We start from the raw sequence: 25,018 nt of genomic DNA on the forward strand, positions 1-25,018 counted from the left end.
TGGTGGCCAGCAGAGAGAAGTAGGACCATTTTCTCACAGACTTCTATACAACCAGAGAGGAGTCGCCCCCTGGTGGCCAGCAGGGAGGAATGAAGCATGGATGTCGGAAGCAAAGAAAGGTTTGTTCATGTAGCTCTAGATGAAGCCGGTGTTTTGTGCTTTGGGAGATGCAGCAGTTTCCTGTAAATTGACTATAAATTGGCAGTCGTGCCTCCCGCTTCAGTCCAAATCCTCTGCTTCCAACCACTCGGACTGAGACGTAATCGTGCTACATTACTCGTCGACACTATTGACCTACATATCTTTTATTTCTTGCTCAGCTCATAAACTGAGCTTTTCAGTCTCATGGGATCACATGCACCGATCACTTGCCAATATCTGTTTTCCAACGCCGTTATCCGCACTTCAGAGCTGAATGCACCGCTTTGTGGGGAAACTGGCTGTTTTGTGATTCTGTTTTTAAAAGTTTGCCATCCACACTGAGATGCCAAGTCAATAGAGAAGTGCTTGAATCCCCTATTGAGAATGAACCGCTTATTTGCAGCTTTCCACCATCATTTAAAAAGGTTTTTACATTCATTTTCAAAGTGTTTGCTTGTTAAGAGTCATGGTAGGTGGAAAAAATAAAAAGCACAGAGCCTGGAGGGTCATATAGGGAGGGAAAACTCAGAATTAAGCCATTGGAAACCAGATCTTTAGACTTTCTGTGTAAAACATTAGTGGGAAAAAAAGGTTTGAATGCAATTAAATAAAGTCTGTAGGAGGGAGCTCCTATTATTTCATTTTCGATGATTTCATAAGCAAGATTTTAAATAGAGGATGAAGAATCATTTCAGCAGCGAACATATTTTTTATTTTATACATTTTTGCTGTTTTCTTTTCTATGGCTGTGCTGTTTTGGTCTCAGTCGACTAAGATTTCTTTTGTTAGAAATTAGAAATGTTTTATGCTTCTATTGTTCTTATTTCCAGGAAGCTTATGAAAACATTTCTGCAAAAAGATTAAAAATGGTGCTTTTTGTGTGATCGACAAAATCGTTCCCATCTCGATACAGGTCGAGTAAATAAATCATATCAATAAGTCAAATTACATAAATACCCCTGCAGTCGTTTTCTGCTCTGAACCGACCGTGTCAGACAGACAGACAGACAGACAGACAGACAGACAGACGGACTGATTGAGTGTCTAAAAACGGCAGCCACCATTATCATGTTAGTGCGTTCTCCATCTCGCTGCTCACTCAGGGAACGGGTCCCTGGTGGTGTTTGGATGAGAACCCCCCCATCCTGCCTACCTATCTGTATTCAGCAGACCACCGCTGCCTCCTCTTATCAGGATGCAACTGATTTGGCCTTCCAGGATAGTTTCCACAGCTGGCCGGTGTCTGTTTCCTCCCTACGGCTGTTTGGTTCCCAGACTGATCCCAGATCTGCCAGTTGTGTGTTTTTTTGAGGTTATCCTCTAGAAAACAGTATCCGCTGTTTGTGTGGTGTCTTTTTGTTCCACTGAGTCAGGTTCAATCTCACTTTCCACAGCTCCTGGACATGCTGGCCTCATTCTCATGGGCTCTTCCAACTTAACCCCCCCTCCCTCCTCTCTGTCCGTCAGACCGACGAGCATGACTCCCCCCCCCTCCCCCCTCAGCCTTTGTGTCCCCTCTACAGCCTTCTTCTCAAAAGAATATCTCTGTACTTTTTGTTTGCGGCGCGTCCGTACATCTTTCCTCCTCCGGCATCGAACGCCGGTCCGCTCGTCTGCCCGTCTGCACGCCGCCTCCAGTCTTTGACTCTTTCAGTGAGCGAATGAGCAGGAAGGGTGGAGCATCTCGTCTCTGAAGGTCACCTCTGCTCCTCGGTGATAGGAAATGAAAGCGTTGGCTCTCACCTTGTTAAGCCGTTAAAACCACGTCGAACCCTCCCATCAGCCTCGTTACACTCTTTAGTTTCCATTCCACCTCTCATTAAGCTGTTTTTGTTCCCATCTTCTGTTCTGTTTCTTATTGTCCGTCTTTGATTTGCTCCATAATTCATGTGTTTTAATCCCTTTTTGTTTCCAGTTGATTTTATTGGTGGATTTGACCCATTCCCTCTCTACCATGTCAATGAGAAACCATCTCATCTCCTCTTAAAGCCCATGTACCTGTAAGTATGAACACCTGTCCGCGTGAGCCGGGGCTTCACGTTGCCCGTTGCCTTTGTTGTGGGGAATGTCTTTGTTGCACCAATTCGTTGCCTGGGTGTCATCGGGGGGGCTGAGCGATGATTCCTCATCTTTAATGGAATCGTGATGAACTCACATATGGAGATACACAATTACGTTTGTCACACACTAACAAGAGAAAATCCAAGTATTTAATTCAACACACCAGAGTGTACAGACTTTACCAGAGGGTTATTCCAAACAGATGTATGATTTATTTCATTAAAGGATGTGTATCGTTATCGAGATATGAAATGATTTGTTATTTCTAAATGAAATGTTATCATATTTATTTTTATGGAGATACTAAATAAATATACATTATGTATTTTATATAAACTATATTGTGATATACATTGTTATCAAGATATAAAATAACCTTATCATTATTAAATTAAATGACATATCGTAATACATTGTTCTCGGGATATGAAATGACCTATATCATGATATATATTGTTATTAAGATACAAAATAAACTTTATTGTGATCAGGATCGTGAACAATATCCCGAGCTTTTGGCCCCATCGTCCTGACATGTAATCATTTCCTCTTCCAGGTTAAACCTTGATTTTTTAACTGTTAATTAACGATCCCTACTCAAGGCCTTCTTACTGGCTCCTTCCAGAGCTTTCTCCCAAACCACTCTGACAGCAAGCTTTCTGTCGACCGGAGGAGTCGACGTATCTCCCAAAACATGCTTCATCCTGTCAGAGCGCCTCGGGGAACGCGTGTGTGTGTGTGCGTGTGTGTGTGTGTGTGTGTGTGTGTGTGTGTGTGTGTATACATGAAGCACATGGAGAAAAACACACAAAAGCAGGTCTAAAATCAGATTAATCCATTAGGTTGAGCAGGCAGCTTAATAACAATAAGTCTGGGAAGTCACATGGTCGTGAAGTGAATATTTGACAGGAAGTAGAAATCCATCCAGGTGTTCTTCTAACCCTCCTTCCCTTCAACCCGCAGGTCTACGTAAATGAGACGGCGTCCCGGCGGCGGCGGCGGGGGGGTGACGTGGCAGATTCCCACAGAAAAATGGCTGCCCCCTCCCTTTTGATTTCAGCGCCGGTTCTGGTGTGCAGCCCAGAAAAACCAACACTTTGCAGTCTGCGTCCATTGTTTTCCAGAGAGGCAGGTTACAGGAAAAAAAGAGGGGGGGGGGGGGGTATTACAGCGCAACAATAGCCTCATATTGTTGTGTTTAGAGGACGTATCAATCATTTTCTCTCCCATCGCTGTGAACCGGCCCCATCCTGGTCTCATACTCCCCCAGACTGTACACAACATGTACAGAAATACGTGTGTGTGTGTGTGTGTGTGTGTGTGTGTGTGTGTGTGTGTGTGTGTGTGTGTGTGTGTGTGTGTGTGTGTGTGTGTGTGTGTGTGTGTGTGTGTGTGTGTGTGTGTGTGTGTGTGTGTGTGTGTGTAATGAGGGCTGCCTGTCTGTGGTGCTGTGTCTTGGAGGACTCGGTGATTTAGCATGTTATTGCTGGTTTCAGATCTTGGCCGGGGGGCTGAGTTACAGTGGAGCCTGTGGAATGAGCTATTGTGCGGCCGCCTGTTTACTTTAGGCCGGGATCCGTGTGCATAAATACACAAGCTGAGCAGGAAGGGGTGAGGGGGGGGGGGGGAGGGAGGGGGGAGACACAAAAGCACCAAACCTACAGGGGCGTCTGTCAGAAATAGAAAATGTAAATAATGAAACAAGGAGGGAGGGGGGATTTGCAAAAAGAGGGTTGAAGAGGATGAGGCGTTCAAATGCAAAGAGACGTTCTTGCTTTTATTTCTGGTCTTATTTGGGTTTTTTTCCCAGTATTTCTGGAAGGTGTTCAGCCCCCCTCCTCTCACCCGACACACAGCCTCCGTCGTGACTGTTTTCTAGCATGTGTTGTTTTTTTAAACAGGGTTTGTATTGTAATTATGTCAATATCATAATTAAGAAATGTAGCAAAACTGATGTATTTGGACCGGCTGAATACCAGCCGGTCAAACAGGAAGTGGAAGCTGTTTTTGTTCTTTCTAAACTGGTTGGTAGCACTTTTTAGTTTTTATGTCAGAGCTGAAGTCGGATCTCCTCCTGACTGGTTTGTGTGAATCACTGCTGCCCTCTGCTGTTCAAAGTGTTCACGTGCAGGTTGCAAGGCTCCTAAAACTACTTTGATTGTCTTAAATAGTATATTTGATAAAACTTATCTGTGATGCATATTTGTATAAACATACGTACAATGTGTTATAATCACTTTTTAGCACCATATAAGTACTTATAAGCACTCTTAAATATTCATTATGAGGTATTTTATAATGACTTTTAAATTGAAGTATGTTCATACTTGATGTTTTATAACTCCCATAGTTGTAATACATTTAAAATCGCCATAATCACTGTTTAGTTTAATTAAAATGTGATAATAAGTGGTCATTTTTTTGCTTTAAATGGCAGGAACGGTTAGAATAGATTATAATGTATGGCAACTATGGGAGTTATAATATAGTGTGATGATGTCACACTTGTAATGAAATGCTTTATTATGTGTTTATTATCTGTTATTAAGCATTCTGAATATTTAAAGGTGTTTTTAATGTAATTAGAAGCTGATTTAATCACATTCTAAGTATGTTTATGATGCGTTTTTAGGCCGGGCCTCATAGAAGGTGTTTTTGTACAGTCATGGTCATGTAGGAGTTACTCTTCATCATTCAGGTCAGCATCTTTTTATTTCTCTCCCGCTGTGTTTGAAACCACATTATTTCTTCCTTCTGACGTTTGACGTCGTCTGCTGAGCTAATTTCTTTTTTTGGGGAAGGAATCAAAAGAGAAGTGATCAAAGAATTTCATTCTGTTCTCAGTTCGTTTTTATCGTCTTCATCTAAAAATATCCTGCTGTGTGTCAGATCCTCTGTGATGCTCGATGTTCCACCACCAGAATAAGTTCTGTCTTTTTTAAGTTCACACACACACACACACACACACACACACACACACACACACACACACACATCTGGATAATATCATGAATCGCAACTATTTTGGTTGATTATGCTGAAATGAAATTCTTATATCGTCCCATGCCTGATTCTGAACAACCTGTTCTTTAAAGAAAAGGATTTGTTCTCAGCTTGTTTGTCAGATTAAGGGTTCCATCAAGAACCCTTTTCAACCAAAGATTGGCTGCCCAGAATCCAAGTTCTCTGTAGAACCCTATGGGTGGGTTCTCAATGAAAGCCTTGGAACCTTTCATAGATGGTTCTAGTTAGAGCTGGGTAATACATTGACACACTATGATAATAATGACATAAATCATATCGCATTGTTTTATTTCCTGTATTAAAGGCAGCATTACAGTAAAGTGAAGAACTTACCAGAATGTTCTAGTGGTTCTTTAGTTCAAAAATCTGTCTAATTATTCTGTAAAAGCACCAATAGTCAACCCTTAAAATAGCAGGTATTTGATTATATTTTATTTTCTCATCCCCCAGCCATAGTTCTATGTGTAACCTTTTACGTTGCGTTCTAGGTGGAACCTTTACAAAAGATTCTACCAAGAACCAATGAGGGTTCTCCCTGTGTGTTCGTGGTTAGCGTCTTTTATTCCTACGAGTGTGAGCGATTGTAACATAATCAGTATTACTGTGTAAAAACCCGTCTTCCTCTCAGTGCAATACTTCCTCCTCTTCCTCCGAAAACCGCCCGGCGACTGGAATCAGCTGAACCCGATGGGTTCCGTGTTCATGTGCTCCACTGAGAAACATTCCACCCGTTTGTAGAGGATTCTTTGTCTTTGTATAAGTGGAAGGTCTTTTTGTTGTTTTCTGTACGTCTCTCTTCTATTTTGTGCCGAGCCCATGTGACCTGATTGTGTAATCCTATGTATCCAGAACTGTGCTTTGTGTTCATGTAAATAGGTGTTTGTTAATAAAAGAATGTGCTCTTTTAAACGACGCGTCGTCTCTTTGTGCAAAAATAACGAGAACATTGAGCATCTTTAAATGTTTATTATAGGAAAAATCCTCTTCACAAGGTGAGACGAGTGCAGCGGAGGGAAGGAACCTCAGGACATGAACGCTCGGACGCTGCCCCTGATGACGGCTCTGCAGATGGGGCAGTGACGCAGGCTGGCGGCGCAGTCGCCGCACACCACCAGATGGCCGCAGGGGATGAAGACGATGGACACCAGCTTGTCCATGCACACCTTGCAGGTGCGCTCCTCCTGCAGCTGCCTCAGCAGCTCCTCCGGGCTCGGGTCCTTCACTGAGGGACAAACATGTCAGTAACTCGTTGGTGATACTCATGATGATACGTGTTGTTGACCTCTGACCTTTCTCTCTGATGGGTGTTTGTGTCCTCACGGTTGCGGCGCTGGAGCCCTGCCTCGTCTCCGTCTCTGAAGGACAGAAGACGGTCAAAGGTCAAACACACGACAAACTGACTGGTTATTGCTCATTTTTTCTCATGTCAGTTAGTCCAAAAATAATAAGTATCCAAATCCTTCACTTGAGTAAAAGTACCACTACAGCAACGGAGAGAATACTTATTACAAACTAGAGTCCTTTATTTAAAGTTGTATATATAAATAACAGCATCATGAGCAAAATGTCCTATATATTTGATCTATATTTATATTTATCCTCTATACAGTTCTCTACACTTAACTTATTTTTATTTTACTTGTATTCTTATCTATATACTTTATACATATTTAGCTAAGAGTTTATTGTTTACTGTTTATACTTCCTTATTTTCTTATATTACTAAGTTTTGTAAGCTGCGATCAATAAAGAGAAGTCTATGTACTTAAAGGGTGTGTAGGATTTGGCAACATCTAGTGGTGTGGTTACAGATTGCAAGGTTTTTTTTTTTTTTAATAAAAGACCTTTATTAATATGGTCTACGAATGAGTACTATGAGTACTGAGTGCATGCAACACCATGTTTTTATATTAATAAAGGCCTTTTACTTAATAAAAACCAGAATTATCCAACCTTCCTGGATAACGTTTCTCCTGCTGCCTCGCTCTCATCATATTCACTTTCAGAGCATTAGCACAGCAGCTAACGACTGTTAGCTTTGTGAGGATGTAGAGTTGACCTTTGACATTTCTATGCCGCCATGTTGAGAGGCGATCGAAAGCCCAATCTCGCCACCGCCTGTTACCTCTGCTCTGCGGCGCCCTCTGTCTGTCCTCCTGCTCCGCCTGCAGCACGTCGGTGACCAGGTCGGACACCGACGTGTAGTGCTGACCCGTCAGCAGGTACTTGGTCTGGACCAGACTCTCCACCAGGCCGGACTCGAAGCCCATCTGCAGCACCGTCTGCACCACTGGGGAGAGCATGGCGGAGGAGGCCGCCAGACCTCCGACCACATCTGGAGACGAGGGGGGAGAAGACCAGGAGGTGATAGTGTCTTCCGTCTGTCATTAACATTTCAGACCACAGACCTGCTGCTCTAATCCTAATGCCTTCATTATATGGAATAATTATAATAATTATGAGCCAACAAACGGTTCCCATGGCGCTCCCTAATTACAGCTAACATTAGCTCAATTTAAATCGAGTTATTTCACCTTCAGCCGCCATTCTAAAGAAACGCGTCGGAGCCGCCGTCGTCCACAGGCGACCTAACGTCAGGCGCTAAGTGCTGCGACGATGGCGAGGTCTTTGTTACGAACACGTCACCTGATTGGAGGTTTTTCATTTCCTCTGTTTGCACAAACCGACGACGACTCACAATGTTTGCTTCACCTTTTCTTCCTTTTGTGTGAAAAAGCGCGAGCGAATGTTGACACTCTGATTCTTTGCACCGCCGAGTACACAAGGATAATTAGTGGCATCAAAGCAGGCCTGGATCTGGTTCTCCAGGTCTGCTTGGTAGGAGCCGAGGCCTCTTTGTGGCCTCTCTTTGTTGGTACAATCCGCCCCCCCCGCCTTGTTTCCTAGTTTAGACGACTTACCGTTCCTGGAGCCGAGGTCGGTGCCCGTCGACGTCTGCGATCCACCCTAGAAAGAGAGATCCGACTTTGAGTTTTGCAACGAGAGCCGGTTTTAAATGCTGTGGAAACGCCAAGAGAGATAAAGGTTCTCACCACGGTCTCACCCAGATGGAAGTGAGCGTCCTGGATGTTGCTGATGTAATCCTGGCCTCTGGCCTGGATCAAAAACTCACATCTGAGAAACAGAGAAATTGTGTTTTTAAGTAAAGTGACACCATTTATACAACAATTTCACACGCAAATGTTCAACCGATGTCTTTTGTAGCTGCCTTTGTGACAAGTCCTGCTGTTACCGTGGAAACCACTTGGCATGTTCCTGCCAGGGGTCGTCCCCCGGCTCCCAGTTCCTCAGCCCGCCGTCGCAGTAGAAGCATTTCACGTTGTCGCCGTGACCTGTCGGGATGAACGAGCGTGAGAAACTGGCCTCTATAGGTCTCAATATCACCTGAAAAAGTCACATTACACAACCCATCAGCCCCCCCCCCCCCCCCCCCCCCCTCCCCCGCGGCTGCCGGGTGACTCCAGTGCATGATTTCCTGTTGGGTTTATTCTGTGCGTTGCCTGAAGCTGTGCAGCCCTTCTCCTCTCGCCGGCCCAGCGTTGTCCAGGTTGTTCTCTCCAACAACGCCATGACTCAGCGGGACAATTGTGCCCTGAACTCTCTCACAAAGAGAGAGGTCACTCTAGCAGCGACTGGGTCAGCGCAGAATATTTTCACTGGATTATACTATTTACTGGTTTGGCAAAAAGTACATTAAAGAAGGAGGATTTAAAAAAAAGAAAAGTTTGATCGTACCTGTGTAGAAAAACCCGGCTCTGGCGAGAACATCCGGCTGGACCGAGGCCTCGGTGGGCCAGTTGTGGAAAGTGGTGAGCCGGGAGTCCTCGACCTCCATCTCCGGGTAGACCGCTTGCCCGGCGGTCCCCTGGTCGTCCATAGTCATCCTCTGGAGTTGGCTCAACAGCTGGCCGTCCACGGAGTCGGAGGACCCGGCCTGGATGGGCACGTTCCCCACGGCTCGGCCCAGGATGAAGCTGCAAGCGGGGAAATGCCTCTTGTGCTCGGCGGCCGGTCCATCGCCGTGGACCCAGCATCTTAAGATCCCTCCGCAGCAGAAGCACTGGACCTTATCCCCAGGGCCCAGGAAGAAGAAGCCCGCCTTGGCCAGGTCTCCAGATGTGACAGGCGCATCTGCCGGCCAGCTCTGAAAAGTTCGAAGCCGCTCGCCCTCCCGTCGCATCTGAGGCTCCTCCAGGATGTGCAGCGTGGTGCTCCTGTCATCCGTCATTCTGTGGCAGGTAGGTTTTTCTTTGCCGTCTCGTCCTGTGCCAGTCATCCCTTTTGCGGTCCATAGTGGAGCGCCGAACTGAAGGTGAGCGCTGCCGACCAGCTGAAATAATGAGTGCAGCTGCAGGGGGCCTGCACGGCGGCCTACGGGAGACGGCTTTCCAGAAAAGCCACTGAATGCCAGAACGTATGCTCATTGATCCTTGAATGAATGAAAGGCTGAACACGCCACGTGGCTCCGCCTCTTAGGGAAAAGCCATGGAAAGCATTTCAGTAGAATACTATGGCAACCAAACGGGATGTGGAAGGGTTATTAATAATACTAGAACTTGACCTTTCATGGTTTTACAAGCACATTTTTGTATTTATTTTTTTAAATGTAGATCCTGTTGGTGTTGGCAGTACTCAAAGGTTCTGTGTCTGGTCAATTGATTTTAATACGTTTTGCAAATCAGGGTGTTAACATTTGAAATGGAGTCAAAACAACAGATAAAGATGGGAAATGATCTGTTCTTTAAACTGTCAGTATGAGCTGATAAACCCTGAATTAATTCAGCTATAAACAGATTGCTTGACCTTTGACAGAATTTAGTGTATCTTTGGAAACAAAAGGTAGAGACTCCAATAAAAGAAACTTTATTTGAAACAAAAAAACACTTGAAATGTTGTTCCATTACCATGTGTGGTTCCCTTTTTATTTAATTTCTCAGGGCTGGAAACCCTGTGTTTAACGTCACAACCGCTATGATTTGTGGGTAATTCCCCTCAGGTAAAGGATGCGGTCGAAACATCCCAAAACAACAACGTCCTCCTCGTCAGTTGATCTGAGGAATTATTACTTTTCCTCCTTTTCACACATTTAATATGGATTTATGTTGACGATGAGAACATGTAAAGTTAAATATTTTCACTGTCCACACATATTCTTTTTATTTTTTTTTCATTTTTTTTTATTGTAGAGTGTTACCAACAACACTTAGTTGTAAGTAATGATTTTTATAAGTGGGTGGGAATTTCCAATGGGTCCGACTCCCATGGATTGGAATGAAAACCTCTATCATTGCACTGTGGGTTTACTGTGGGTTTTTGTTTTTGGTGATCTATTTTTACATACCAATAAGTCTCACATGAGCTAAACTGTATCAGATCTAGATTCTAAGGGACCCTGCAGCCAACCAGCAGTCTGCTGATAGCCCCCCATGGTGCTGTTTGCAGATTGCAAGAAAATAGCACCAAAGAAACTTACATTTACATTTACATTTAGGGGATTTAGCAGACGCTTTTGTCCAAATCGACTTACAATAAGTACATTTGTGGAAAGAAAGAAACCACAACATATCATTGTCAATAAAGTAAGAGTGAAAAACTAGAAATAAGTGTTAGGTCCTTGTCTGAGTGAAGTAGTAGCTGTTCAGCAAACATACCTTAAGAACAACAGTGATGTGATCAAAGTGCTATAGGTAAGAACATGGAAGTGCTTTTTTTCTTCGTTATTTTTAAACAAACAAACAAAAAACACGAAGTACCCGGATGTCTGTGAGTTTCATTGTTATATTATTTATAATAGATGCTTCTATAGATGGAACAGAGAAAGAAGGATGCGTGCTTCAAAAAGTTTTTGGCCACCTAGCGGCGAACGACGTGAACTGCAAGCGGCGGCTCAAAGCCCGGATGGAGAGCAGCAGCCATTGGGGAAGTGTGATACTGGGGCTTTAGCGTAACCGAGGAGCGCTCTCTCTCTCTCCCTCTCTCCGGAATAATAAAGACAAAGTAAAAGGCGGCCGAGGGCAGAAAACATCCAAGCTCCTTAAAGGTTCCAACCCGGCGACAACATAACGTTAACTTAGCAAAAAAACAACAACAAAACCTGCAACCTGGACCCGGCTGCTTTTTCGGACACAGTAATCCGAGAGGCGACTCTTGAGAGGGGGAACTGTGCAAGTTGTGGATACGTGCACACAGCGGAAGAAAAAATATATATTTATATATATATATATACATATACCAGCTGAGCCTGCGCTACAACTGCTAGCCCACACGCTAAGCGGCGCAAGCTAGCCACAGTACAGCTAACTGCAACTAGCCTCCAAATCACGGGGGCTTGAAATCCAGTCACAAGCTAAGGCTCTGTGAGAATCCAGGGACTTGCTTCATGAATTATGTCTGCCACAAGCATTGACCCTCAGGTAGGATGTGCCTCGCAACGCAGAGAGCTTTGCAAGCTAGCTAATCTTCTGTTTTTTTGTATTGGGAGGGCTATGGCTATTCTTCGGATGTGTAGCTTAGCTTAGCTAGCACGCTAACGTTAGCCGGTAAGATAGCAAGTCGGCTACATTCCGCCAAACGGCTTTTAACGTACATTTAAGAAGAAGGAAGAGGAATGTCGCTTTGTTAGACGTTATATTGCTGTGAAATGTGTGTTTTTAAAGATGTGTTTAGCAGCCAGTGTAGCCGCATTTGACGCTAAAGAGAGAGAAGCTAACGTTAAACTTGAGCACAGATTCGAGCTAACTTATTCTGGGCACTTTTCCAGTAAAAATAAAAAATGTTGCACAAACGCCAGCATTTGTTTGTTTTGGGGGATGATTATATATGTACTCGTGCTATTAGGAGGAACTTTAAGTTATGAGCTGCCATCACGCTGTTGGCGTTTATTAAGCCGTTTTAAAGAGGTGGAGGTGGTGGTTGCTAGTGACGTTAGCTAGCCAAGTTGTGCGTTAATTAACTAGCGGCACATACGCGACTTTTATTTTTTTAAGCGCAGGTTTCGCCGTAGGGAAACGTTAGTTACGTGTTTTATTTGTGATTGTTTGCATTATGTATCTTCAAGAAGTAGCCTGAATGATTCTGAGCTATACGTTGCTAATATTAGCCTGTGTGTGAAATCCCAAATGTACTTAAAATCTGTCTCTTCTTTCTCTCTCTCTCTCTCTCTCTCTCTCTCTCTCTCTCTCTCTCTCTCTCTCTCTGTCTTCATGATCCCACATGGATGCAGAGATCAAAGGGACAAGCATCTAAAGGTGAGCTGTGAGCATCACACAGTACTGAATATGTTTTTGGGGGTATCTGGTATCTGGTCTGGGTTTTTTTTACCCAGTCTTACTAAACCAACATTACATAAGGGGCAGCCTTTCCTCTTAAAGCTACATATAGACGCTACTTTCAAGTCCATGTCTTGCAAACATACATTGTCTCTTGGCACAAAAAGGTTCAAATTAAAATATTTTTTTGGGGGGATGATTAAATTAAAAAACTTACCATCACTGGAGAGGGAAAACTCTTTGCCTGAACTGTGATGTGAATTGTGCTCTGCAGAAGTTAGTGTGACACAAACAATGTTGGGGTCAGGAGGGTTTTAATAATTGACATACTGGGAAAAGACATACAGGGTTCCCACGGGTAGTATTTTCCAGGCCGGGAAAGTCGGGGGATTTGATCATTTTTTGGGTCAACTTGGGGAATATCAGGGATATTTCCTGTGTGGCATGTTTAAATTTGAGTTGGAATTTATGTAAATGTAATATTTCCCACGCTGTATTTGTCTTTACCGGGTTATTCCGTAGAGTGGTTGTTATGGTTACTTGTTTTTTCAACTGTGATTTACGACTCGTCAACAACAAATAACACAATTCATGTGCACTGTTCAAGCAGCGAAAACATAGTTTTGTACTTAAAGCTCAAAATACTGTGGCCGTTTTATTTCATCTGTTCAACACAAAGGCGGCCCTCTTTCCATTTGTATGATAGCTCATGGCATTCAGCTTTTGAGTCGGTGAAAATCAGGAAACGGGCAGAGAATCTGACATTTGACTTCGATGGGAACCCCGGACAAACCGCGAGTCACGTTGATTAAAGTGCAGCTGACTTGTGTGCTGTTAGTATCCATGATGCTCATGCTCACTTTCCCCCTGCTCAATATTGATGCCGTCTGTTGCTGCAGTTTTCTAACGCTCGAGTGTGAAACGTTTAACTGGCTCAGCCTTGACAGATAGGTTGATTTTCTATTTCACACACAAAAAAAATGGGAGATTGTCGTCACATTGATATCTGGTAGGAATTTAATTTGCTGCAGGGTCTATCTCAGTCCTGTCTAGATTTTTGTTTTTGTATAAACCTATTAGTACATTTCTATTATTGGGATAATTAAGAACATTGTCACAATTGGCATGAAAAAACTGTCAAGCTCGCTATCATGGTAAGTGGAAAATACAGCCTTATTCTCCCCCAAAAATACAGGATGCAAAACATACATTTGGAAATGTATTTATCCTTTATTTATGCCTTTAAATGTATTTATTTATTTAAGATTTTTTTAAAATAAAATCTTAAGTGATGCCAATATGTTTGCGTGCCATTTTAAGAGATTTAATTTTGATTATGGTCTGGATAATATCGTGACGGGATATTTTCATGTCGTCCCATGTCTTCGGAATAATTGTTAAAAAAGGCCCAAAATAAAACTTACGACCGTTACTTCTCAGGATGTTCCAATCACATTAGTAAAATGCACCGGCCCTGTCTCAATCCCTACCCTGTCAGGGCGTGAACCACGCTTTGTGCACATGAGATAATCCACCTCCTGCTTCTACATTCGTCAACATAAGTGAACCAGAGAAGAGGAGTTCTCCTGACACCACAGATGTAATGTGCACAAACCATTTGAAAAGGAAAGGCAGAATCCATTCGTCTCATTTCCCCCAAAACATGCCGGTTTCAAACAAACACAGCAGACCGTTTTTGAGCAGTTTGAGAATCTCCCGTGGATGTTTTTTTATCCTTTAGTCCCTCCAAGCTGAGCGCAGCATCCTCGTCACCTTTAATCCCGAGGTTTAAAGGTCTAAATGTAAATCAGCAATCAAAACAGTTTAGTTTTTTGCCCTGAATGCCGCCTCTAACTCCATGTGTAAACAATGATTTGCTGGTGGCGGAGGTGTTGTAACGGCCTTGTAATTGTAGTTTTTTAATGATGTTGGAGTCGTCTTTGATTGACCTCAGTTGGAGGAGGAGGTGGAGTGACAGGTTGACTCACGCTTCACCTGCAGGCCTTAGCTGGCAGCGAGCCACAGGCTGCTTCACCTCCAGGAAAGGCTGGTCCTGACATGAATCAGTGATTTTAATTATTATTTTAATAATTATAACGCATACCAGAGGGTTGGACATATTTTAATTCTACACTTGTGATTTGATTAAACCATTTGATAGATGAATATTTTTACCGGTATATGGGTTTGGCCGAGCAAATTAAGTCAGCTTAAATGATTAAATGCTTAAATCCTATTATTTCAAACTCAACACACCTTGATAACTAAAAACAACTCTTGCTATCTACAGTATGTCTTCAAAAAACCAACACGTGTGTTAAATGTACATTAATGTGATTTTTGTTGCTTTGCAGTGCAAAATGGTTCGCTGCATCAGAAGGAGACGCATCATGACAATGACTTTGAGCCGTACCTCACTAGTCAATCAACTCAGGTAACGCTCAATGGACCTCAGTCTGTACTTCAACCTTGTTTATGAATGTTTTACCCACAAATCTGGGATTCATCAATATGAACAAGTTTCAAACTGCCTCAGATCCTGTGAATACATAAATGATGGCCAGCTATCTTAATGGAAACACCATTTTAATATCATCAAAGCATATCATTTATTAAAATGTTTAAAAACGTACTAATGTATCTGCCAATCAGTATTAAATTACAATCTTCACACATTGTCACAATTTAAATGATATATTTTAAAGTTAAAGCTTTGAATGTCTGTCACCATATTTTGAGGCTATCAACATTAATATTAACAGTTTTTTAACTCCAGTTGTTATTAGAAATGTTTCCATTACATGAGTGCAGCCACCACTGAACTCTAACTACACATAACATTGTTACAGCAGAATAGTTAGTCCCTCATAATCGGTAACATTTTATTTAAAATAGGTAATGCATATAGACTAGGGCTATGAGGATTGTATGTAAATGATGTGATTTCATGAGACTAAGTTAGTCGCTTGCTAACGCTGTGGCTCTGCTGACCTCCATTCATTCAGAACAACAGCTACCAGTCCATCACCGACCCCTACCTGTCCAGCTACTACGCCCCCTCCATTGGATTTCCGTATCCCCTAAGTGAGGCTCCCTGGTCCACAGGTGGGGACCCCCCTATTCCATACCTCACCCCCTATGGAGCCTTGAGTAATGGAGACCATCACTTCATGCCGGACACGGTGTTCGGCCAGCCGGGGGGTCTGGGAAGCAGCATCTACCCCCACAGGTTTAACTTTTTCCCAGAAAACCCCGCCTTCTCTGCTTGGGGCACGAGTGGCTCCCAGGGCCAGCAGACTCAAAGTTCAGCGTACGGGGGCAGCTACAGCTACCCGCCGAGCTCCCTGGGGGGCACCCTGGTGCCTGAAGGCCAGACGGGCTTTCACAGTGACACCCTCAACAAAGCCCCCGGCATGAACAGCCTGGAGCAAGGGATGGTCGGCTTGAAGATCGGAGGGGACGTCACTGGCCAGGGTTCAGGAGTCAAGGCCGTGGGATCTGTGATCGGTGGACCCGTGGTGGCAGCCGCTGGGAACGGAGCCACGCCTATCGGAATGCCGCCGCCCAAACCCACCTCCTGGGCAGCCATCGCCAGCAAGCCCGCCAAGCAACAACAGCTGAAAACGAAGGTGAAGCCGGGGATGCCCAACCCAGGGGGAGCGCTTCCCCCGCCGCCCATCAAACACAACATGAACATCGGGACCTGGGACAAGGGCCCGGTGACTAAAGTAGCCACAGCTCCTCTGCAGCAACAGCAGCCTCTCGGCATGCCTCACGGCATGCAACCTCAACCCCCCATGCAGCAAGGACCCATGCATGGGGGGCCACCTCCCCAGTCTTTGGTGCAGCCCCAGATGCAGCCCATGGCCTTACAGACCCACCATCACCAGCATCAGCACCATCAGCAGCACCATCAGCAGCACCATCAGCCACCACCTCAGCCCTACCAAAACCACACCCAGCCCCCACAACCCCAGACCCGTTGGGTTGCCCCACGCAACCGCAACCAAGGCTACGGGCAGGGCGGCCCCGGCCATGACGGCAGCGGTATGATGGGCATGGTTGTTGGCGGGAACTGTGGCCCTCCAACGTCTGCCAGCCAGGGACCTGGTGTGGAGTCCCACCCGGTGCTGGACAAGCTGCGTGCCTCTCATAGCTACAACCCCAAGGACTTTGAGTGGAACCTGAAGAACGGACGCGTTTTCATCATTAAGAGCTACTCTGAGGACGATATCCACCGCTCCATCAAGTACTCCATCTGGTGCAGCACGGAGCACGGCAACAAGCGGCTGGACTCAGCCTTCCGGGCCATGAATGCCAAAGGCCCCGTGTACCTTCTGTTCAGCGTCAACGGCAGCGGCCACTTCTGCGGCGTGGCGGAGATGCGTTCGCCGGTGGACTATGGCACCAGTGCCGGCGTTTGGGCCCAGGACAAGTGGAAGGGCAAGTTCGACGTGGACTGGTTGTTTGTCAAGGACGTGCCTAATAGCCAGCTGCGCCACATCCGCCTGGAGAACAACGACAACAAGCCGGTGACCAACTCGCGTGACACCCAGGAAGTTCCTCTGGAGAAGGCCAAGCAGGTGCTGAAGATCATCGCCACCTACAAACACACCACCTCCATCTTTGATGACTTCTCCCATTATGAGAAGAGGCAGGAGGAAGAGGAGGAGGTGCGCAAGGTGGGCACAGTAATCTCACTGTGTTACCTTTTTAAATAATAACCAAAAATACACATCTGGCACCATTTATTACAATATCAGTGTTTCTCATTTATTTCTGCATGATTTTTTTTTTAACTTTTCTATTCTTTAATTCTGCATCTATAAAGATTAATTTTGTTTTTCTCTTATTTGCTCCTTTTGACAGACTTTTGAACCGTCTCCGATACCAAACCGCTCTCGGTTGGATCAGGTAAAATATGTTTCTTTCCCTTCACACATTATCGTGCATATTTTTAAAAGTGTTTCAGTAAAAAAGTTTGATAAACTCATTTGCCCAAAAAAATTAGAAATTTCAAATATGCCACACAGTCACCCTGGAACACTGAATATTTGTTATATCACCCCTCATATTAAAGGGAAATATTCATATTGTGTTGTTCACACAGTGAGGATAAAACTTTAGATAATGTAATATTCCGTACTGTTCGAATGTCTAATGTTGTTGTTCTTTTTCCAAACAGGAGCGCCAAAACAGGAGTAAACAATAGAAGACTTTTATCCTTGGCTTGATCAACAGTTACACACTAGGACTTGTGATTTAAGAGACAGAAGATTATGAAAATGCAACAAAAGTCCTTCATATTTTTTTTTCTATTTAATCCTGGTGAATCTGCCATTGTCGAGACTTGTGCTTTTTTTTTTTTGCCCCCCCCCCATGTACCACCCACTTCTTGTGCAGGGATAACGAGCTGATTTATGTATTACCTAGCCACCACGCACTCTTTAATTAAGGTTTTTTTTCTTCCCATCTCGTACTCTTCTCTCACCAGACTGGTTTTCTCTCTCCTGCGCCCATCCCCACCTCCTTTCCAATTGAATCAGGGTTTGACTGCACCATTGAGGAAAAAAAAAATCTGCCACTTTATATTTCAGTACAATCAGGAACGGATGTGTCCTGCCCCTGTTTGTCCATTTGGGGGCGACATTGCCATGCTTCAGAGGTTTAACTGTGCCAACCGGGTTGGAGGATCCCAATAGGCAACGTTCGGACTTGGAGCCGCGATAATAAAACTTCAATGTTTTATCTATTTTTCATTCAGATTGACAAAATCTCTATTTTTTGGCTTACTACTGACAATTTTCATTTCAGAAACCTGTTTTTCTGGAGCCTTAATGTGTTTTTTTTTTTCTAATTATTGATGACTTCTCAAAAAAAGAACTGCTCAAACAGTGACACTGCTGGAGAAATCAGGGATAGTGTGAAGTCACACGGGACTCGAGACATTTCTGAGGAGGAGTTGCAAAGGCCTCTGGGAAAAACGAAATAATGGATGTGTCCTCCACAACCAGAACTCTCACCATTTAAGTCAAAAATTGTACTATTGACATCCCTCACACCCCTCTGCTCTGCTTTCTTTCGTTGATGTTTGTCTCCAAGGGGTCTTTTGTACGTTTCACCGGGAAGTTCTGCTTGTGTGTCGCAACCCAGTCGAGAGAATTGTTGCATCCACCATTTTAAATTGTTTTATAATCAGAATTATGTAATGATGTAACTGCTACGTTGAATGAATTGTCGCTTCTGCATTTGTTTGTTTTTTTCTCCACTAAATGGGGGGAGGGGGGGTCACATATTTGTCCATTCACCATCATTCTGTCTTAATCCCTTTTTGTTTTCCTCGAATTTGGTTTTTGCTAAGTCTATCATGTTGGTCGTAATGCTAAGCTTTAACGTAGGAGCCTATATATTCATGGAGAAAGCCTAAAAATGTATAACCTAAAAATTAATGTAACTGATTTACTATCGAGTAAGAAAAAAAAAAGAAGAAGAAGAAAAGAATGAAATGTGGTTTCTGTGTGTTTTTTGGTTGTTGCAAAAAAAAAAAGAAGAAAGTTTGTTCTAGACTGAAACCATTGATTATGATACAGTAAAGTACTTTCAGGTATGTCAATGGAGACGAGAAGAAAATAAGAAATCACTAATGGATGTGTGTGTGTGTGTGTGTGTGTCCGTGCATGGCAAGCAATATAGAACGTCTATATCTATGTTTAACCCCCCAAATTAAATAATTTCGGAGCATTCAAATACAGAATGCGGTTTCTTTGTCCGTCAGCAGATCCCAGGTCAGTGTCGGAGAGATGCTGCTAACGGACACGGCCGTCTCTTCCATGCTGAGGGATCTGTTTGTTAATCTTTAAATCTGTTGGTAACCTGATGGAAACATTCACAACCCCGAAGTCCATATTTTCCCTTTGTTTTGAAGTATTTGTTGATATTGTGGCCTGAACTCATTCACGTTAAGTTGTTTTGTTCTTTTCAGATTATTTCGGACGGTGTTTGTCATCTATTTTCTGTCAGAACTTAACCCCCGTTGTTGCGTTGAGACGGCAGAACTTCTGCACATTTGCTGAGGTCACTCTGGCGTGAGTGTGCTTCACCAGATGTTTTTATTTTGTCATCTAGAGAATCTAACGGGATCCGTTCTTCTCCCTCGCCTCTCCTTTTTCACCTGCACTAATCAATAGCTAGGATTGATCCAAGCAATACGGTGAACGGCCTTCACACGTCTGCCTTCACCGCCGCCACTCTCCCAACCAGCGTGGGGGGAGGGGAGGGGGGGTGAAGCTCAACGATGCCGCCGAAGACTTGAGTCGCAGCCGCCTCTGCCTCAGGAAGCATGAACTGGTTGGGATCGTAGTCCTGGGGGGGTTTAATGCACGTCAATGGTAACCGTTTGTTGCAATAGAGGGCTGTCTGGGGGGGTTTTAGCCATGAAACGTATGTGTCGACGCTACAAAAGGATTAATGACATGCAATATGAAATTAACATTGATTATCTTATAGACCAGAGTTGTAGTGGGCATAACGTGTTCAAAAGATCTATCTTGATTTTCCTTCGTAGAAGAGATCAAGCCTTAATAAAACTGTCCATTCAGAAACGACTTGTCTCGATGTGGTGAATTCTCTGTTGGGGGGGTGAAGCGGTCGCCTGCAGTGACCTCATGCAAGGACAGGAAGCTCTGAAGGGCAGCCCCGCTGTTTAAATGTCACTTCTTTATGTTGTCTCTTTGTTTTTCTGTCTCTCACCCCGTCATGTTATTAACTTTCCTAATGAAAGCAGAGCCTCTGTTTTACAGGTCCCTGTGGTCCACAACACAACATGATAAGAGTGCTGCTGCTTGGGATGAAGTGCGGTATTTAAAATGTATTAGATGGGACACGTATCTGTCATATACAAGTGTCTCATTTAAAGGCTCCCATGTTCATATTTGCCAAAAACCAATGGATAATCCAGTTGTTTAGCGTGAAATGCCCCCGAACGCCTTCTGTTTTACAGACGATGATGAATGCTCTCTCCCTGACAGGAGCTCTCCGTGGTGCTGATCTCCTGATTTTGGGGGGAAACTGCTGGTTGGAAGTAAAGAACTCGTCTCTCTGGAGTAAAAACGCTGTAAGTGATCATACACGAAACATTCTTTACGTCTACGACATGTTGGACTGTAGAAATGTGACGGCATTCTGCTGCAAAACCGTCCTCAATTTTCCTTTGGTAAAAATCTGAAGTCGGACGTGGTTCTGCAGAAATACTGCGTCGCCACGTCAAATAATCACAAGAGAATCACAGGCAGAAAATCAGTGCAGCTCAGGCTTTATTTGTTCACATCATTACAAAAGCACACATTAGTCTGAGACCGAAAAACAGGCAAAAACCAGATCCCACATTCAGGCTCTCTGCGATCAGGCTGCAGCCAACGCTGTAAAGACCCTGCAATGGTGTTTGTGTCAAATTCTGGATTGAGACATGCATTGAGGGTTATTTCTGTTAACATGATTAGTTTATTAAATAGGACCATATAATAAAAAATGCTTTGTACCAGATGTAGCTACTAATATAAAGGCTCTGTGCAATTAAAGCGTGTTAAGGCGAGATCAAGTCATAGGAAAGTTGCCAATATTTAACCTATAATCCATGTGAAATTAAGACATCACCAATTAGCAGTTAATTTGATCCCAATTGTTTCACACTAAATGTGATTTATGCTTAAAAACATGCGTTGATTTTTGTCCCTGAAACCACATCACTCAGTTAAATTTAGAGACTTCTACTTTAGCCAACTTGAATGGAAGCCTGTGCAACTATTTATTTTTAATTTAGTGTAACATTAAGTCCCACGTCTTTCACTCGGCTACAGCTTCCAACGTGCGTTGACAGTATTCCGCCTGTAGGTGGCGCTGAGTCTCTTAAACGCGGACTCCATCGGACTAAAGACTGCAGCCAGCGTCGCGTTGAAGGCCTGAGGTTTGAGCCACACAGTGCCGGAGCTGCTGGCCTACTTCTGCTTTTTTTTGTTGGGTTAAATAATGTCTTATAGCTGAGAGGTTTAATGTCAGATATTACATCCGGTCCCAGGACTGTAGAGGACTACAGAGTCCCGCACAGGGCTCCTGTGAAGACTTGACGCGGAGGGTGTTTCCATCATCGAGACACGCGCCGTTCAATTTTCTTTTTCTACATTTTATATTGAGGTCACTTTTAAATTAATTCACCTGACAAACAGATTTTTTTTCCTCTGAAGCGATGAAATCCGTCTCCTGAAAAATGAAACCAGCCTTTTCTACAAATATTTAATATATATATGTATTATAATAAAATATGTTCAACAGAAGATGCAAGTAAAGAGAACCATAAATGTAAATAAATCCCAAGAGATGTCTCAGTAAATCCAGAGGAAGGCCGTTGACCTCCACTTGGCGACAGTCCAATTGTTCGCGTAAACCTGCGTCGTATTCTGCGCGAGGCGTTTCTAAATTTCCCTTTTTGGGGAGAATAAATCAAACCAAATATATATAATTATATATAGATATATATATTAAAAAAACAGTATTTCTGACTTGAAGTCGCGATGTCTCATCTCAATAGCCGATCAAACTACGCATTGCGCCCACCCAGTCAAAAGCAACACACACATATATGCATACTTGCGCGTGCACACGCGCACTCACGCGCAGCTGAGTGACAGGTACAGCTTCATCCCGCTGCTAGCCGGGGCCCGGCTCCGTTACCGTGAGGAGGAGACGCGGGAGCCGCTGTGGAGATTCCTCTCTTGGCATTCACCGCGTGCCTTAATTGTATGGACATTAAATCAAGGTCCGCTGTGAACACGCAGAGTGACAACCCTCGTGGACGCGTCGCCTCCTCAGCCCCGCCGACGGCGCGCGGAGCTCGAGCCCAGCTCCACGCGCTCCAAAAAAGAACCTCCAGCATCTGCCGCCAAAGCAGCGCACGAGACTGCGTGGTTTTTAAGCACAGCTCCCGCTTCGGTGCGCGCGCTCTCTCTCCCCCCCCTCTCTCTCTCTCTCTCTCTCTCTCTCTCTCTCTCTCTCGCTCTCTCTCTCTCACACACATGCGCGCGCACACTCAAATCTAAAGCCGATTTTGCAACACGAAATCACACGCGCGCATGTAGACACTCAAAGCCGATTTATAGCCTACAGCAGCAATAACGCGCGCGCCCACACTCCCCCCCCCCCACAGAAATATTGATATCACTGCGCCACAGCTCGGCGCTTAACACCCCCCCCCATCAGCACCCGGCCAGAGGACGTGAAGCACCTGAACAAAAAGCTACTTGTTAGCATTCACGAAACACTTCTACGCGCTAAATCTGCGCTCGTGCGTCTTTCTGGCGTCTCGCGGCAGGTTAACGCTGCCTCGCGCAGAATGACAGCTGAGGCGACACAGGCTCTCGCTTTTGTCCTTCCTCCACGCACACACACACACATGCACATGCACGCGCAGACACACACCGCTCAATGTACCGAAGCACAAAGAAAGAAAAAGTCTTGGCGTCATACATCCCAACTGCGAAGAGTCGCTGTATTCTCCATTTGTCTTGGATGCAGCTTCCCCGACGTGTCCACGATCAGAACGCCCTCGGACAGACCGCGCGGTGCCTCCTCCTCCTCCTCCTCCACCTCCTCCTCTCTCCTCTCACACTTAACACATGGCTACTCTTTCTTTACGCGAGGCTATACTGTAAATGTGCCGCTCTTCTTTACGCGCTGCAGCTCCACCGAAAGCTCGTTCAGTCGCGAGGCTCGTTTTCTCGCGCTTGAGGACGAGGAGGAGGAGGAGGAGGAGGAGGGGGAAAATGGCTTCTCCGTCTTCAGAAAGGTCCTCTCCTCCACCAGGAGTCAGTCGCTTGGTGTCTTTTTTTAATCTGACCCATTTCAGGCACAATCCAGCGCTGGATGCACACCTCTCTCTCTCTCTCTCTCTCTCTCTCTCTCTCTCTCCCCCCCCCCCCCCTCCCTCTCTCTCTCTCTCTCTCTCTCTCTGTTCCGGGCTGTGTGATCCACTGTCTCCCGGATTAGAGCGCCCCTCTCTTCCCATCCCAGACAATTGCGAGTCTCCGCTGATTGGGCTTCAGCGCAAGAGGATTACATGGGTGCACAATGACGTCATGGCCCGGGGCCCAAGCGCCCCCCCCCCCCCTCCCCCCCATTAAAACCAAATCCTCATCAGCCCCAAATGTCCTTGAAACCACGGGCCTGACTTTCTGCAGCGCGTCATGCATGCAACCGGGGAGGACCAGACTCGGTTCAGATAAAACGCGTTTAACGATATAAATGCTGAAGCAGCTGAAACGGCCACGAGCAGCAGCAGGTTTCACCTCGGCAGGTGCACGGCCAGGCTAACCGATGCTACGACCGACTTGTGCTAAATAAAAAAAGGCTTGAGACCTGCACACACGTCCAAACCCCCAACACACACCCCGCTGCCTCTACGCTGAAACGCACGGATTCTATTCTGCAAAGCAAACATACATTTTCTGCGTATATCTGCACGTTGGACGTCACGTAGAAGCGTCTCTAAGCAGATTATTCTTCTGAGGCCTACATGCTGCCGGAGCGTTAGTCCAGGTTTGCATCCAATGTGAAGACAGAATTTATCATTTGAAGTTTCACAGAATCTGTGCATTCTGCAATGCATGCATTATGTGTCCGATAATTGGTGATAAGTTATGGCTATGAACAGACTCTAGCCCCCCTGCCTCCGACTAAAACAATTATTGTTAGAGTTGACTTGGTTGCTATGACCCATATTAACATTATCAGCTCTCCTCCACGCATTCCTGCTTTTTCTTTTGGCAAAGCAGATACGCTTCGATTTCAATAATTATCATTATTATTATTTTGGCTTCAGTTAAGAGACTTGGCCTCTTTTTTGTGTCTTTTTTTTAAGAATAAAATGTTTTTGCAAGTTGACCCAATTGTGCAGCTCAAACTATATTTTGCTATTCTTGAACAGATGAGTTATTCACGCGTAAAAACTGCGTAAAGCTGAGATACACGCAAAATATCGATTTCTGTCCCGGAAGAAAATTGTCATGGGTTTCCTAAATGTGTGTCCCTCCTTCCTTCCACCTCCCTGCTGGCGGAACAAAGAGATGGAGATGAGGAGCCCGTCAGGATGCTGCTCTCCTCCTAACTCGCCTCTATAGAATCGCAAATTGCGCTCGTTTTTTTCCAAAACAAATGCAATGATTACGTATTTGAACGCGGCGTGCACGTTGCGTCGCGATCTACATGTGAAAACGAGCTTCCTGCCTCCGCGTCAATGCGAGTCAATGCACGAATGAAGCAACAAAAAAAGCAACAAAAAAACAGATTAACAGCGGAAGCGTCCTCGTGTCCTCGCGGACCGGTAGATCCACGCGCGGCCTGGGCTCGCGCTCCTTTGTTGCGGGGTCTCCCTCCATCTATGCGGCCACCTGCACCTCCTCCCCGCAGGCCTCTGCCTCCAGAAAACGCTGCAGCGCCAACATAACGCGTAAACA

At 44.8% G+C, this 25,018-nt stretch overlaps 3 protein-coding genes across 7 annotated transcripts in view; 2 read left to right on the forward strand and 1 right to left on the reverse strand.

The window, feature by feature from the left end:
* The window catches only part of nkain4 (sodium/potassium transporting ATPase interacting 4), a 42,713-nt gene extending 38,883 nt beyond the window's left edge, over positions 1–3,830 (forward strand). The window contains exons 6-8 of one of the 3 annotated variants that reach the window (XR_014597515.1): positions 2,057–2,141; positions 3,166–3,542; positions 3,633–3,830. Coding sequence is in view for 1 of the 3 variants with exons in the window: in XM_084014421.1 (XP_083870547.1) it covers positions 2,057–2,141; positions 3,166–3,175 (95 nt within the window). In the remaining 2 variants the exon portion in view is untranslated. Of the gene's footprint in view, positions 1–2,056; positions 2,142–3,165; positions 3,544–3,632 lie in introns of those variants that run through there. The other 2 variants (XR_014597516.1, XM_084014421.1) reach the window with 2 other exon arrangements.
* Positions 3,831–5,154: 1,324 nt separating this feature from the next.
* Positions 5,155–9,809, reverse strand: birc7 (baculoviral IAP repeat containing 7). 2 transcript variants are annotated; one of them, XM_084014419.1, is made up of 7 exons: positions 8,983–9,809; positions 8,480–8,579; positions 8,291–8,361; positions 8,148–8,193; positions 7,352–7,561; positions 6,516–6,581; positions 5,155–6,448 (listed from the first exon to the last, which is right to left on the reverse strand). In XM_084014419.1, the coding sequence occupies exons 1-7, from the start codon at positions 9,521–9,523 to the stop codon at positions 6,091–6,093; spliced, it is 1,392 nt and encodes a 463-aa protein (XP_083870545.1). In that variant the 5' UTR covers positions 9,524–9,809; the 3' UTR covers positions 5,155–6,090. The 2 variants fall into 2 exon arrangements, with proteins under 2 accessions (XP_083870545.1, XP_083870546.1); XM_084014420.1 differs by having other exon boundaries at positions 6,135–6,448; positions 8,280–8,361.
* Positions 9,810–11,160: 1,351 nt separating this feature from the next.
* LOC311017544 (YTH domain-containing family protein 1-like) lies at positions 11,161–19,025 on the forward strand. Of its 2 annotated transcripts, none has more exons than XM_084015960.1 (6): positions 11,161–11,660; positions 12,470–12,494; positions 14,870–14,949; positions 15,521–17,197; positions 17,385–17,429; positions 17,701–19,025. In XM_084015960.1, the coding sequence occupies exons 1-6, from the start codon at positions 11,634–11,636 to the stop codon at positions 17,725–17,727; spliced, it is 1,881 nt and encodes a 626-aa protein (XP_083872086.1). In that variant the 5' UTR covers positions 11,161–11,633; the 3' UTR covers positions 17,728–19,025. The 2 variants fall into 2 exon arrangements, with proteins under 2 accessions (XP_083872086.1, XP_083872087.1); XM_084015961.1 differs by having other exon boundaries at positions 15,521–17,188.
* Positions 19,026–25,018: the final 5,993 nt, after the last annotated feature.

The sequence above is a fragment of the Eutrigla gurnardus genome, assembly GCF_963514095.1.
Source record: "Eutrigla gurnardus genome assembly, chromosome: 8".
Taxonomy (NCBI): Eukaryota; Metazoa; Chordata; class Actinopteri; order Perciformes; family Triglidae; genus Eutrigla; species Eutrigla gurnardus.